Below are 16,057 nucleotides of genomic sequence, written 5' to 3' on the forward strand. Positions count from 1 at the left end.
TCCTACTTCTACTCCTACTACTCATCCTCCTTCTCCTCTTCCTACTTCTACTACTAGTCCTACTCCTCCTCCTTGTTCTCCTCCTCCTTCTTCTCCTCTTCCTACTTCTACTCCTACTACTAGTCCTCCTCCTTCTCCTCTTCCTACTTCTACTACTACTAGTCCTACTCCTCCTTGTTCTCCTCCTCCTTCTTCTCCTCTTCCTACTTCTACTCCTACTACTACAGTAGTCCTCCTCCTTCTCCTCCTCCACCTTCTCCTCTTTCTACTTCTACTCCTACTAGTTCTCCTCCTCCTGCTTGTTCTTCTCCTCGTTCTCCTCCTCCAACTCCTACTATTCTTCCTAATTCTATCCCTAGTCCTACTCCTCCTCCTACTCCTCCTACTAGCACTGATTGGTGCTATTTTTTCTGTATTTGTCTTGTAATGTTTTGTATTGTTTGTTTGCACTGTCTTTTGTCTCGCACTATTTGCACTAGGTTATACCCAATGCACTTTATGTGGCTAGGACAACTTACGTTAAGTCCTTAGCTCTATGTTGTTCTCTGTAGCACCATGGTCCTGGAGGAACGCTGTTTCAATTCACTATGTACTGCGTCAGCTATGTATGGTTAAAATGACAAGAAAAGACTTGACATGAAAAAGCAGCAGTAGTAGTAAAAATATTAAAATTGATATTTCTCTTTACTCTCTCTCTCTCTCTCTCTCTCTCTTTCTCTCTCACAGCCAGAACTGAGCTGGAGTCTCAGGACAAAGAGCTCACTGAGACACAGAAAAGGTACACACACCTCATGGTCTGTGTGTGTAATGGTGGTGTTATAAGTGTCAATTTGTAGTGAACAGCTTTTTATTTGGATTTTATCTTATTTTATAGATTCAACATCCAACCGATTGCCTACATCGTGTTCAAAAAAGTTTAACTAGACAGTACCGTCTCTTCAATCTTTTTTTCCATAACTGTCATTTATTACAAACGAGTTTATTAGTTTCTCATATATTTTTTTCAGTAAGTTTAATTGCTTTTCAAATAAACAGTTATCGTGGCTCAGCCTCTTTGCCATCGTCACTCGTTCATCATTTTCCTTGTGGCAATAAAGCACAAGCTGAACTTGAACTAAATTCTTGAAATCAGTTCACATGTTAAAGTTTCCCTTATACGGTTTTATAAAACCGGTAATGTGAGGAATGTCGTGTTCAGGTTTTTTTTTTCAACTAAAGTGCTTTTTGGATGTTTTCCAGCTTCCTGGAGCTGAGTGCATTTTTCTCAGTCAAACCTAAAGGAGAAGAGAAGGAGGTTTCCCCAAACACGTTCTTCTCCGTGTGGGTCGAGTTCTCCTCTGACTTTAAAGACCTGTGGAAAAAAGAGAACAAACTTCTGCTGAAGGAACGGTGGGTCCCGCTGCCTGTTGAGCTCCATAAAAAGATCAAATAAATTAGTACTATACAAATACAATCTATACAAATACAACATTTTTATTTCTATACGCTTTTCTATCTGTAAAGCGTATAGAAATAAAAATGTTGTATTTGTATAGAGCTACAGTCTGACTGATATGATCATGTAAATACAGTACAGTGGTTAGATGTGATGATGAGTGTGGATTGTGTTGTAATACAAAAATTTTACACATCAGGGTTAGGGGTTAAAGGTGCGGTGCACGATGTTTGAAAGCCAATATTGACATTTGAAATTCGGTAAAAACAAACACGCCCCTAACCCAAATGGGTGGCACCCCTGTTTTGATAGCTCCGCCCCACACATACATACGTAACCCAGGCAACTATTATGGCGGAACCTGCTGGGGCAGCTGGCCGAGGGGGTATTTTTATCAATGAATGAACTCGATGAGTAATACTATGGTAACACAAATGTTTGTGTAGTACTGTGTGTTGTACCGTGAAAGGTTTAGCTCCGTTTCACGCAGAAGACGTTCAGTTCTCTCCAGCGCTGGAAAGCTGATCCTATATTAACACGGGTCCTACTTCTTGCCTTATCTCCGCCGCATATTGACAAGACACGCCCCTTTCTGCTAATGTCACACATGCGCACTGAACACTCTCTCCTCCGCATATTGACAAGACACGCCCCTTTCTGCTAATGTCACACATGCACACTGAACACTCTCTCCTTCGCATATTGACAAGACACGCCCCTTTCTGCTCATTGGCTACACGTTTGTTTTGTTTGTCGGCCCGACTCAGTTTTCTGAAGCATTTCTCCAACATCGTGTATCACCCCACCTTTAAGGTTAAGCATTAGGGTTAGGGTTAGAGTTATCATTAGGGGTTGGGGTTAGGTGTTAAGAGATAGGGTTGGTTCTTTAACAGAAATGAAAAAAGAAACCAGTTGAAATGTGAAAAGTTTCGGAATTAAAAGTTTAAGTTTTCTGCATTTTCAGGTTAAATGCAGCTGAAGAGACGATCAGACAAACACGAGAAAAAACCGCCTACAACGTCAAACCCAAACACGCCTCCGGGATGGTGAGCGACTTTTTTTTTTTAATTTTTTTATTATTATTATTATTATTTAGGAAATTGTGAACTGTGCTAGATTTTGCTAATGAAATACATTACATTGCTGCCTTTAGCTTGACCTTGAACAAAGACTATAATGGAGCTGTTTGATTTAACATATTACTAAATATCCCCCAGAGTGTGTTAAGTGTGGTGTGTAATATCTACAAATATTACAAGGCATTTAGCTGATGATGTCCGTCTATAAGCAGTGTCATGGGAACGTGATGTAAGCAATGGCGATGTAATGCTAATGTTTTGCTGTGGCACCTTTTCAGCTACAACTCACAATTTATGTTGATTTGTGTTTAAATTTTTCATAATTTGGTTTTATTTCATTACAAAAAAAGTTGAGGTGTACAATGGATTGCAAAAGTTTGCCTACTCTTCAGGTACAAGTAAATGTGTGAAGCTCATGAGTGCACTGAGGCCAATATAATCAGCCATCATTTTGATCAGCCATCATTTAAAGACTTTAGCATGAGTGAATTAGTGTTGTGTCTGTGGTTTGACAGAGTTTTTCCTCACCACCATCACCTCCGGCTCGCTTATTAGTTTTGTGAAACCCATTCCCAGCATAAACGGTACTTCCGATACATACATGGTAATTATGTACAGTCAAAGAAGCCAAAACAAAACGCAGGATAAATCAAGCTTGTAGTCGGTACAGATAAAGTTCAAAACTAGAACTCATTCATTCATTTTCTACCGCTTATCTGAACTACCTCGGGTCACGGGGAGCCTGTGCCTATCTCAGGCGTCATCGGGCATCAAGACAGGATACACCCTGGACGGAGTGCCAACCCATCGCAGGGCACACACACACTCTCATTCACTCACGCAATCACACACTACGGACAATTTTCCAGAGATGCCAATCAACCTACCATGCATGTCTTTGGACTGGGGGAGGAAACCGGAGTACCCGGAGGGGAGGAAACCCCCCGAGGCACGGGGAGAACATGCAAACTCCACACACACAAGGTGGAGGTGGGAATCGAACCCCCAACCCTGGAGGTGTGAAGCAAACATGCTAACCACTAAGCCACCGTGCCCCCCGAAACTAGAACTGTCATAACCAAAAACATGAAATGCATCACCATTCTAAGCTCTTAGTACTAGCATCTGTCCTTGCTTTATAATTCCACCCAGTGATTATGTCATCTTGGGTTGGAAGCGACAAAACTTGGAGATGGAACAGCAGGGAGACCCAGAGTGGAGTATAAAATGGTCAGTGAAGGTTTTCATTGAGTCTACTGAAAGCCAAGACACCCCTGCCAACCTTACAGGTTATAACAATCACCTGTCTTTTGCTAGCCTTATTAGCATTGTCAACTACTGTATAGGGTCATGAGTGGTAGTTTTCTGTTTTCTACAGTAAAAACTTGCTTTGTTAGTTTTTTCACCTAGCATTGGTGCTCACCTTTCATTCTCCACACAGGTTCCCTATCAGCATCATCCATGTATATGTTTAAGCAGTTACCGGTCCTGTGACTACATCCTGCTAACGCGGTTAAGTGGTTTACTTAAGTGGTTAAGTGGTAGATACCGATACTACACAGGCTAAATTGTATAATTTATGCTAATACCCAATTATCACAATGGCTGGATTATGCTAATTCACAACTCTGGTGTTGGATTTGGGTTTATATCTATTCATCCCTTTTTCTGCCTGGTGTGTAGGGTTCTAACATGGCATTATTCCACATTCATCAGCATTGTTCACTGTTGACTCTTTGGCCCAGTCATTTATGAAACCATATTATATTCTTGAACATTACAAAGTCAACGTCTTGTTATCATTTCAGAGTAAGGGTACGCAAACTTTTGCACTCAGATTCATCCGTGCAGATGGGAGCGAGTAAACACCGTGACTCTCCATGACCTGCTTTTGAGAAACTTGCAACAAATTTTCCAAAAAAGTTTTAATGATCATTAATCACAGATGCTCATCTTTTCTTCTGTTGCTAAATACAAATAACGCATCAGAGTCGTTTCTGTTCTTTGACAGAAAGCCAAACTGGGGCAGAAGATCTGAAGATTTGCGGTGCTGTTAAACATTCTTTGTCCTCTTATACTCCTGATTAAACGCATGCTGAGCTAAATCATTAGCTGTTGAAATGAATCAGCAGTCAAGCCAAACCGAAATGAGAAACACTGTCTAGTCATTTTATATCAACTAAAGTAGCAATGAACTATGATTTACTGTATTATTTCTCTGAGAAAGCATGTAATGTTTTGTTTCTTCTGAAATTGTTAACTAGAAGTTTGCTATTTATGATAGACAATAAAAATATCTGTCATAGTGTTAAGTGTTCATAAAATAAGGTATTATGTTTTACTCCAGGTCTTACTAATCTCACCTGGAAGTCCTTCGAGTGTTTGGGTGTCTGTTGCTAAGCTAGTAGCTTTAACGCAACATTTTTTGATGCTGTAGGCGTTTGACACGTACTGTTTATTAACAGATATTAACGCCACATCGTTTGGCACTGTAGACGCTCAACACCATGATGTGGAGTTACAGCTAGTTGTTTAGCAACAAACTTCCAATCTGAAGCTGCTAGTTATTTAAGTAGCACTTCCATTATTGTAGAAGCGCTTTTAAACAAAACACTAATTGTCATATTGTCTGAAAAATGGATTATAGGGACGTTAGTCTAAAACTAATCGGATGACTTTCAGGTGAGATTAGCAAGAATGATTAAGAATAGGAGTAAAAAATATGTGTTAGCAGTTTCTGATGTCTGTTAGGTAGCAGTTTCTGGTGTCTGTTGCTAAGCGAGTAGCTGTAACACAACATCGTTTCACACTGTACAGGTTTGACACCACGACGTGGAGTTAACAGTGTAAAGGCGGTGTTGACTCTTCACTTCAGAGCAGGGTTTCATAACCCTGAAAGAGAAAAGGACGTACTTCGTAACCTTATTTCCATCACAGAAGTGTGAAACATTCCTCACCTGGGGGGTAACAGTGGAGATAAGTTTTGAGAGCAGTGTGAAAATTAGCACAGTGTGAAAAGCTCTGTTACGAACAACGGGGTTGTTTGAACCTAAATATTCAAACAGAATTTTTAAACAAATTGTTTATGTTCCTCGTCACGTGTCTGCCCCGCCTTTGTCTGCTCCTCCCGTTTCCACACACCCGTTTCCCATTGTCATTATAGTTTGTCTATTTAACTGTGCCGCGTTGCCTTGTGCAGTGTGGAATCTACTGTTGTTTTGTCCTGTTGTCCTGTCGCTAGTCTGTGTTATGTTTCGTGTCTTTTTGTTATTAAACCCCATTTATTTTTGCTATCCTGCATTTGGGTCTGTTTTATTCTGCGTTCATGACAAAAACAATCATTACAATTATCACTTTATCAAATCAATAGAAATCCTACACCTCACTAGTCCTAAACATGACGGTGGATGTGTCGATGTCTATCATACTGGAAAAAAACCTTACGAGAAAAAACCTTACGAATGAACGGATTATTTTTATTATATGCTGAATTCTAAGCGTTATGCATGTTATCCCACAGTGCTGTCAAATCCTCAAATCTGATTGGCCAGAAGATGTTGATTCGTTTTTTCTATAAAAGCAACGCTAACTGTAAAGCTGCTGTATTCGGATCACAGGTTTATATCAATCCTCTTGTTTCAATAGCATCTAATTCATGAAGAGAGGGGAAAAAAAACGCTCAGAGCTTTTCTTTAATGTCCAATAAAACAGGAACTAACTCATTTCATGGATTTCAAGGATAAATGATATCAAGTATAATTATCATTCTTGAATACGTTGTTTATACACAGTAGGCAGATTGCTGTAATGTAAGAAGATTAAAACTCTTTAAGATGTGATCTCTGCTTTCGTGTCAGAACAATATCATCACAACATCCTTACAATTTTGTACCAAATTAAAAATGTCAAATAAAACGGATGTGTCCTTCTTGTCTTTCTTTCGAAACGTTTCTTTCTCTTAAAAATACATAATTATGCCTGTTGCATTTTAACATGATGTAAATATCACATGCTTGGCATTTCGATAAGAAATGTTTTCTAGAACCCTGTGAACATTTTTGATTACACTGTATTCATTTTATTAAATGGTTTTAATGAGGCCTGTTTTTTCTAGCCTAATTTTCTTAGCTTTTTTATTTATTTATTTATTTATTCACTTATGTCTTGAATACACAGCAGACCCGATGATTCAAAAGAGTTTGATAGAAATATGAAAACATCATTTCTGCAATTATGTCTCTAATGCTTTAATATTTTTGTATTAAATACACGATTCCACACTGATTAACTGAATGATGGATGATCTACTGCTTCCCCTGAGATTCTGCAGTGTCCAATAATGCAAAAGGACTGACTGAATCGAATGCATTAGGCACTGAATCAAATGCAGTAGGTACTGAATCGAATGCAGTTGGAACGTAATTCAATGTAGTAGGTCTTGAATGCTGTAGATATTGAATTAAATTTAGAATGTAGGATGTAATTTAATTAGGATTGAATCAAATACAATAGAAACTGAATCAAATGCAGCAGGCACTGAACTGAATCCTGTAGGCATTAAATGATTAAATTTAGTAGGCACTGAATCGAATTCTGTAAATATTAAATCAAATTTAGTAGTAACCAAATCAAAAACAGTAGGAACTGAATTAAATGCAGTTGAAATTGAATCGAGAAAAGGAGGGACTGAACTGAATCCCGTAGGTATTGAATCGAATTTATTGGCACTAAATCGAATGATGTACGTATTGAATCAAATTTAGTAGGAACTGAATCAAACGCAGTATGCACTGAATTGAATCCTGTAGGTATTGGATCGAATTTAGTAGGTACTGAATTGAACTCAGTAGGATTTTAATTTAGTCAGAGAGACTAGATTGAGATGGTTTGGACATGTAGAGGAAGGAGATGGTTATATTGGTAGAATGATGTTGGAGATGGAGCTGCCAGGTAAGAGGTCAAGAGGAAGGTCAAAGAGGACATATATGGATAAGGACATGAAGGTAATTGGTGTGAGAGTAGAGGATGCTGAGGATAGAGTTAGGTGGAAACTATGGCGACCCCTAACTGGAAATGCCGACAGTAGAAAGAGAGTAGGCACCGAATCGAATGCTGTAGGTATCGAATCAAATTTTGTAGGCTCTGAATCAAATGCAGTAGGAACGTAATCGAATGACGTTGGCACTGTTATTGTTTGCATTTTCTGTTGTGTTCTAGTCCTGTTATTGTCCTGTAGTTTATACTTAATGGAGTCAAACAACAAACTGAGCAGAATACTGTGTCAATAAATTCAGGTTTGTTTTTACTTGTTTTTACATACAGTTCTTTGTACAAAATACAATGACAGATGTATTATATAAAGATTTATGAATATATTTGTACTTTGTAGTAAATAATAACTATAATAAACTCCAAGATATATGTGTACCAGTATTGCTATTATTTTTTCAGCAACTGTCATTTTATTTATTTATTTATTTATTTTTAAAATGTCTGATAGATCATATTGGTGCACAATATTCACATTGACAGTCAGGCCCCAGAATCAGTTCAAGGTGCCAAGTAGTGGTATGACGGACAGGGTCTTGTCCAGGCGTTTTCAGTTACACAGCTACAGTATGTCCGTCGGGACCCTGTATCGTGAAATCCGTACGTTTATAACATTTATTTATGTCGCCAAAGTACAGATGTTATGATGCTGTGACATCAGTTTGCTAAGAGCCTTGACCTGACTTCTGTTGGTTTGAATTGATTAGAAAATATGTAGCACTAATATAAGATGAACAAGGTGAGTTCACATGACCAGGAAGTGGTACGACCGGCAGATCCGAGCTATTTTTTTGGGGTTTATATGTATCAATAACTTGAAATCTTGAAATCCCAAAGTCAGATAATGTACTTCACCAAATTTTAGGATTTACCATGACACCAGTAAACAATCAGTGCTAAATTGTCCAAGCTGGTTGTAAGGACTAAAGCTCAGGAGTTATGACTACTGATTGGAAGGTTGTATCCATGTTGAACGTTTGGATCCTTGAACAAAACTCTTACTCTTCTCAGCTCTGGTGTAAGTCGCTTGAGACCACAGCATCTGCTACAGTAATGTTTTTTGGGGTCATATGGTAGCCTAGTGGTTAAGGTGTTGGGCTACCAATTGGAAGGTTGTGAGTTCAATCCCAGGTCTGCCAAGCTGCCACTGTTGGGCCCCTGAGCAAGGCTCATAACCCTCAATTGTTCAGCTATGTAAAAATGAGATAATGTAAGTCGCTCTGGATAAGGGCGTCTAGCAAATGATGTAAATGTAAATGTTTTTACAAACTGTTAACGCCTCATTACGCGTAATCATTCTTACTGAGTGTAAATATTGCGTCTTCTCGTCCATTCTTCAAATCCATTTCCTGACTGAATTACATCCATTTCAGTTCAAGGTATCTTTGGTGCATCTCTTAGACATGTTTTAAGCTATAGCATGTCCATTCACTACAGTAACAACAGGCTCAGTTTGTTTGGTGTATCGAGAACCATTTGACACGACCCTCCTTTTGGTCAGTGGGTGTCATTGACGCTAACCGACATGCACCTGCACTCCTTAATGCGCTGGACCTTCCGATGCCGGTACGGTGGCTGTAAGCTTGGACAGTGAAGCCGTACGGTTAGCGTGGAGATCCGGTGAGGTTTGCAGAAAGCGCAGGACTGGAAGGAGGCACCGTGGTTGGATTTTGCCGCCCGCTTGCGGCCATGACGTCCGTTTCCGGGGGCCAGATGGCGTGGGATGTAAAAAGAATTGCACTGGCCGTAACAGAAGTGGTTGATGATGGTTTGGCTCACGCATCCTTCCAGGCTAACAGTCTGCCTCAGTGGTTGGGTCTTACACCAGTCACTCTTTAGGTACTTTCTCTCAGTCACCACCAGTGCCTCCTGACTCGACAGCAGCATTTCCTGTTTGCCTTTGTGCCGTTTGGAGGGAGGTTGCTCAGGCAGAGATGAGTGGGTGATGGAGGATGAAGAAAGCAGCTCATTACCTTTGAGCTTGTAAGGGGACGGGATGGAGCCTCTTGGACGGGGCTTCTTGGTTTCCATGGATGCACAGAGGGTGCAGGCCAGAATGGCAGGTAAGGCCAGTTTCCAGAACATTCTACTCTGAAACAGAGAAAAAGCCATAAGAACCTCACAGAAGCGTTTTTAATACTTTCATAGCATGAAACAGTCACTGAGATCCTTCTTTTAGAATTCAATAAAACATTTTATTACTTATTTTTTAATCTCCTAATGGAATAACACACTCGTACTTCTCTGAAGACTTGTCTGATAAACTACATAACAACAAAAACCTTCTCTTTCAGCGCTAAGCTCCTCCATATCCCACAAATAATCCTTAAAGAATTGTGGTGAAGTGGCTTTTTGCTTCGACGCACCAAACATGTGGAACACATCGCCAATTAGGATTCATCAGACTCCATTTATCAGCAAGTAAATAAAAACTTCACCATTTAAACCAGATTGTTGTTGTTTTCTCAATTCTGATTGGTCCAAAGGTCAAAATTCATTTTCTATATCAGCAGAGAAAGATCTTAAATAATAATTATTGTAAATTAATTAATTCATTAATTATTGTAATTCAACAAAGAGAACAGCGTTTTCCTCAGCACAGTTGCCTCTAGCTTGCTCGTTATGGAAAAATAAATTAAATAAATAAAAAAAAAGTGATAAAGGGATAAATATATTAGAAAATGTCATTTTTATTCTGAATATTTATATTCTTTTAAAACTGCTTTGGAAAAATGTCTATTGTTAAAATCACTAGTCAAAATAAAAATGAATAGAAATTGAATAGAATAATGGTAATAAAATAGAATAATTCAGTAGAATAATAGAATAAAGCTTTGGTAGAAGATACGGTACCTTCATCACACCACACATTAGTTGATTTTTTTTTTTCCACATTCGTCTACCTTTTTTTTTCTTTTCTTTCTTAACTTAACCCAAAAGATGATAATTCTGTATATAATTCTGTATATTCATTCATTCATTCATTCATCTTCTACCGCTTATCCGAACTACCTCGGGTCACGGGGAGCCTGTGCCTATCTCAGGCGTCATCGGGCATCAGGGCAGGATACACCCTGGACGGAGTGCCAACCCATCACAGGGCACACACACACTCTCATTCCCTCACGCAATCACACACTACGGACAATTTTCCAGAGATGCCAATCAACCTACCATGCATGTCTTTGGACCGGGGGAGGAAACCGGAGTACCCGGAGGAAACCCCCGAGGCATGGGGAGAACATGCAAACTCCACACACACAAGGCGGAGGCGGGAATCGAACCCCCAACTCTGGAGGTGTGAGGCGAACGTGCTAACCACTAAGCCACCGTGCCCCCCCATAATTATGTATATATTAGAATTATTTAATTTTGTTGTTGTTGCTGGACAAGAGAATCATCATGGTTAGTATTTATGCTTCCGGTAGCATTAGCATTTTTTTATGTACCTGCGCATAAATATTAATTATTTTGTATGAAATCGAAATAGACAGGTATAAGTAAGAAACTCGTAAGATTTAGCGCTTGTAGCTTGATATCCTGGAACGTCGTTTGAAAGCAAATCAATCAGCCACGATCCCATTATTAAACCCCACGAGGCCAGCTTACTGTAAGCATGTTTTGATCCATCATAAAATGTCTCTGGGTAAAATCTTCCTGTCCTGAATCACATCAGCATCCGATAGTTTAAGTCTAATGCGTGAGTCGGTGGCATATTAATCAGCTGCGTCTTCGTTCCACCATTCCATGGCTCAGTCAGCATTACTGCTGTTTACTCCCTCGGAAGTCCCAGAGTTCCCTGTGCCAATAAACATGAGCACCCATCAAAGCAAAGCAGCCTCGGAACCGTGAGATCAGCAGGAAGTGGGCTTTTCTGTCTGTGGCGTGAAAGGGAAAAATAATTAGAGTTTTGCTTACATCAGCGTCGAAATACGCCATGGACGTGTAAACAGTCTGAGAGAAAGAAAGAGAGAGAGAGAGAGAGAGAGAGAGAGAGAGAGAGCCATATGAAGGGATTTAGAGCCGGACGTGGGAAGTTTAGCAGTGACTCCTTACACGCACTAACCACAGCGAGACACTGGGGGTCTTTTATAGACTTTTTATAGGTTAATTAGCTCTTGCGCTTGGTTTTATCAAGTCATTTTACAACTGTATGGAACTCCTTCAGAGAAAGTCATTCAGATTGAAGTCAAACTGTTCAGTACGTGGAGTGAAGACTGGAAATGAATATGGAAAAGGTTTTGGAAAAAATACTAATAATATAAAGAAAATTAAGAAGAAGAAGAAGAAGAAGAAGATGCAGAAGAAGAAAAATCTAGCATTGATTTAGAAAAATACCAACTCTCATGCTTGTTTGTGCTCAGCTTGGTTCTTCCTCTGATCTTTTAATATCTCAGAAACTTCTTACATTATGACTAAGTCGTTTTATTAATGTCATCATGTTAATGTTATACTCAGAAGGCGTTTTATCTATCTATCTATCTATCTATCTATCTATCTATCTATCTATCTATCTATCTATCTATCTATCTATCACATCCTTCCAGCCATCTATCTATCTATCTATCTATCTATCTATCTATCTATCTATCTATCTATCTATCTATCTATCTATCTATCTATCTATCTATCTATCACATCCTTCCAGCCATCTATCTATCTATCTATCTATCTATCTATCTATCTATCTATCTATCTATCTATCTATCTATCTATCACATCCTTCCAGCCATCTATCTATCTATCTATCTATCTATCTATCTATCTATCTATCTATCTATCTATCTATCTATCTATCTATCTATCTATCTATCTATCTATCATCTATCTATCTATCTATCTATCTATCTATCTATCTATCTATCTATCTATCTATCTATCTATCTATCTATCTATCTATCTCCCTCTTTCTATCTATCTATCTATCTATCTATCTATCTATCTATCTATCTATCTATCTATCTATCTATCTATCTATCTATCTATCACATACGTAGTATGTCACTGATACATAAACACGGTGGTTGTGTTATTATTGGAAAATATTCAACCTCATGACATCACCTCAAGACCCTGACATGGAATACCACTAGCTCCAGGCTTTGGTAGCCTATAGATAAGGTGTTGAAGTACTGATTGTGAGGTTGCGAGTTTGAATCCCAAGTCCACCAAGGGCCATTACCGGGCCCCTGATCAAGAATCTTAACCCTCAATGGCTTAGTTGTATAAAATGCGGTAATAATGTAATGTAAGTTATAAGAGCGTCTACCACATGCTGTTAGTGTACTCAGGGGCATGATGTCATGTGGGTCACATGTCATTTTGGGATGTGGTTAAGGTAAGGTGTTGGAGGACAGATTGCAAGGTCATGAGTTTGAATCCCAGGTACACCAAGGTGCCTGTACTGGGCCCCTGAGCAAGGCCCTTAAACCTCAAAAGCTCAGTTGAATAAAATAAGATGAGTAAAGGTGTCTGCTAAATACCGTAAATCTATTTCACACGTTGAAATCTCAGAGCTTTAATTTTTTCAGAATCGCCACAGATTTTCCCCAGATTCAAGCCAAGGCGCGTCATGTGACATCATCACAACACGTGTTCGCCCAAAATCCATCACAACATCATCACAGCATTCGTCCAAAATCCTCTTCCGTTCACGTGTGCAAGAATACAGCTCTCATAGAAAGTCATTCCAGATGACTTCAGTGGAGTTTATAAGAAGAACACGTGTGTGCAGTTTTAGGGAAACAAAATTGAAAAAGCTGCAGCAAAATTCAGCATTTTTGAATCAACGTTCACAAAAACTCAAAAAAATCATCTCTTTATATTTCTTATAACAGCACACCTTCTTGTTCTTGTTGTTTATTTCCTACTTAACGTTACCATAAAAAGATCATTGGTAATATTAGTCAAGTAACAACGAACGTTATTAAATATTCTATGTCAAAAATGAGAATTAATAAATTTAACAAACATTTATCATTTAATAAACTCTCATCTTTTTCAGAGAACAAACACAAACGTTTATTAAGGTGTTGCATTGGTTCATGCCGGTGTGTTAATTATTTGGATTCTTTGCTTTATTATTAAAATGAATTTATAATGTGTTACTGGTGTGTTAAACGATGTTAACAATGTTAGCAATCTATTAAGTTAGGGCAGTGATGGCGCAACTGGTTAAGGCTCTGGGTTGTTGATCAGAGGATCGGTGTTCAAGGCCCGGCACAGCCAAGCTACCACTGCTGGGCCCTTGAGCAAGGCCCTTAACCCTCCCTGCTCCAGGGGCGCTGTATCATAGCTGCCCCTGCACTCTGACCCCAACCTCCTCAGTTGGGGTATGTGAAGAAAAGAATTCCACTGTGCTGTAATGTAAATGTGGCAATAATAAAGGCTTTCATGCCCCATTCTATTCTATTCTATTCTATTCTATTAAGTTCATTTACATAATTTGAGGTGCGACTTTGTTAGCATCTTCCTACGACCTGGACAGGATCTACCGTATGTGGACACAAATCTAGAAAAAAATGAGGTTCTTTGAATAGTTCGAGTCTAATAAATGAATTGTAGGTGCATTTCAGAGGTCATAGGGTCTAATGGTTGGAGATGGAGATGAAGGCTCGTATTTGTCTAAGGCTGCAGACTTTGCTGTGTGTTTGTTCATAGGGCTGTTGGAAAATTTAGAATGACTCAATAGAGTCAGAAGAAAAATCAAAGTGAACTAAGCAATCTCCTCTATTTAAACGAGCCATGATAATAAACACATGCGGTGCTAAGCACAAACCCAACGGAAATTCATTACCAGGAACCGTTTGACTTTTTACAGCTCGGAAACCACAAGCCTCAAATACCAGCATGTCCTCCACACGTGCGCACAACCCACATCTCCGAGAGCTGATACTGTACCAGCATGCGAGTTAGCACCTCCCAGCTCCTATTACTGGCATAACACATGCAGGGAGAACGTTAAAAACACTTTGAAGCAAAACCGCAAGTAAGTGGTATGAGCACTTGAGTGCTTTTCAACAAGTATGTGTACACACATGCAGGAAAATAACAAACTGAATTAGCAACCGATGGAAAAAAAAAAAAAAAAACATCAACAAGGGTTAGAGTTAATCCTTCCACCATGTAATTACCGCCTCTTAGGGATGTTGCTCCGACTAGTGCCGATGCCCACGTGGCCGACCGAGTCTCACGCTTATCACAAAAATGTAAGGTTTGCTGAGGACACACACCTTACAGCATCAACAGCGAAGAAGGGAGAAGAAGTTTCTAGAAAAGTGAGGGGTTTCGGGGGCACGGCTTGGTCTGAAAAGCCGAATAGGTTAAATTGTAATGTGGCGAAGTAAGGAAAGAAAGAAAGAAAGAAAGAAAGAAAGAAAGAAAGAAAGAAAGAAAGAAAGAAAGAAAGAAAGAACAGGTAGATGGAAGAAAGAAAGAAAGAAAGAAAGAAAGAAAGAAAGAAAGAAAGAAAGAAAGAAAGAAAGAACAGGTAGATGGAAGAAAGAAAGAACAGGTAGATGGAAGAAAGAAAGAACAGGTAGATGGAAGAAAGAAAGAAAGAAAGAAAGAAAGAAAGAAAGAAAGAAAGAAAGAACAGGTAGATGGAAGAAAGAAAGAAAGAAAGAAAGAACAGGTAGATGGAAGAAAGAAAGAACAGGTAGATGGAAGAAAGAAAGAAAGAAAGAAAGAAAGAAAGAAAGAAAGAAAGAAAGAAAGAAAGAAAGAAAGAAAGAACAGGTAGATGGAAGAAAGAAAGAACAGGTAGATGGAAGAAAGAAAGAACAGGTAGATGGAAGAAAGAAAGAAAGAAAGAAAGAAAGAAAGAAAGAAAGAAAGAACAGGTAGATGGAAGAAAGAAAGAAAGAAAGAAAGAAAGAAAGAAAGAAAGAAAGAAAGAAAGAAAGAAAGAAAGAACAGGTAGATGGAAGAAAGAAAGAACAGGTAGATGGAAGAAAGAAAGAAAGAAAGAAAGAAAGAAAGAAAGAAAGAAAGAAAGAACAGGTAGATGGAAGAAAGAAAGAAAGAAAGAAAGAAAGAAAGAAAGAAAGAAAGAAAGAAAGAAAGAACAGGTAGATGGAAGAAAGAAAGAACAGGTAGATGGAAGAAAGAAAGAAAGAAAGAAAGAAAGAAAGAAAGAAAGAAAGAAAGAAAGAAAGAAAGAAAGAAAGGAAGAAAGAAAGAAAGAAAGAAAGAAAGAAAGAAAGAAAGAACGGACGAAAGAAAGAACAGGTAGATGGAAGAAAGAAAGAACAGGTAGATGGAAGAAAGAAAGAAAGAAAGAAAGAAAGAAAGAAAGAAAGAAAGAAAGAAAGAACAGGTAGATGGAAGAAAGAAAGAAAGAAAGAAAGAAAGAAAGAAAGAAAGAAAGAAAGAAAGAAAGAAAGAACGGACGAAAGAAAGAACAGGTAGATGGAAGAAAGAAAGAACAGGTAGATGGAAGAAAGAAAGAAAGAAAGAAAGAAAGAAAGAAAGAAAGAAAGAAAGAAAGAAAGAA

General features: G+C 38.6%; 2 protein-coding genes across 4 annotated transcripts in view; one reads left to right on the forward strand and one right to left on the reverse strand.

The window, feature by feature from the left end:
* Positions 1–5,005, forward strand: part of fmn2a (formin 2a) — a 51,572-nt gene extending 46,567 nt beyond the window's left edge. The window contains exons 14-17 of the mRNA XM_060878934.1: positions 727–778; positions 1,240–1,389; positions 2,400–2,481; positions 4,526–5,005. Coding sequence (XP_060734917.1) covers positions 727–778; positions 1,240–1,389; positions 2,400–2,481; positions 4,526–4,552 — 311 coding nt within the window. The 3' untranslated portion in view covers positions 4,553–5,005. The remainder of the gene's footprint in view (positions 1–726; positions 779–1,239; positions 1,390–2,399; positions 2,482–4,525) is intronic.
* Positions 5,006–7,810: 2,805 nt separating this feature from the next.
* Positions 7,811–16,057, reverse strand: part of grem2a (gremlin 2, DAN family BMP antagonist a) — a 15,790-nt gene continuing 7,543 nt past the window's right edge. For 2 of the 3 annotated variants that reach the window (XM_060879156.1, XM_060879154.1), the window contains exon 3: positions 7,811–9,654. In XM_060879156.1, coding sequence (XP_060735139.1) covers positions 9,061–9,648 — 588 coding nt within the window. In that variant the 5' untranslated portion in view covers positions 9,649–9,654 and the 3' untranslated portion in view covers positions 7,811–9,060. The remainder of the gene's footprint in view (positions 9,655–16,057) is intronic. The other variant, XM_060879155.1, reaches the window with a different exon arrangement.

This window comes from Tachysurus vachellii, chromosome 10, assembly GCF_030014155.1.
Source record: "Tachysurus vachellii isolate PV-2020 chromosome 10, HZAU_Pvac_v1, whole genome shotgun sequence".
Classification (NCBI taxonomy): Eukaryota; Metazoa; Chordata; class Actinopteri; order Siluriformes; family Bagridae; genus Tachysurus; species Tachysurus vachellii.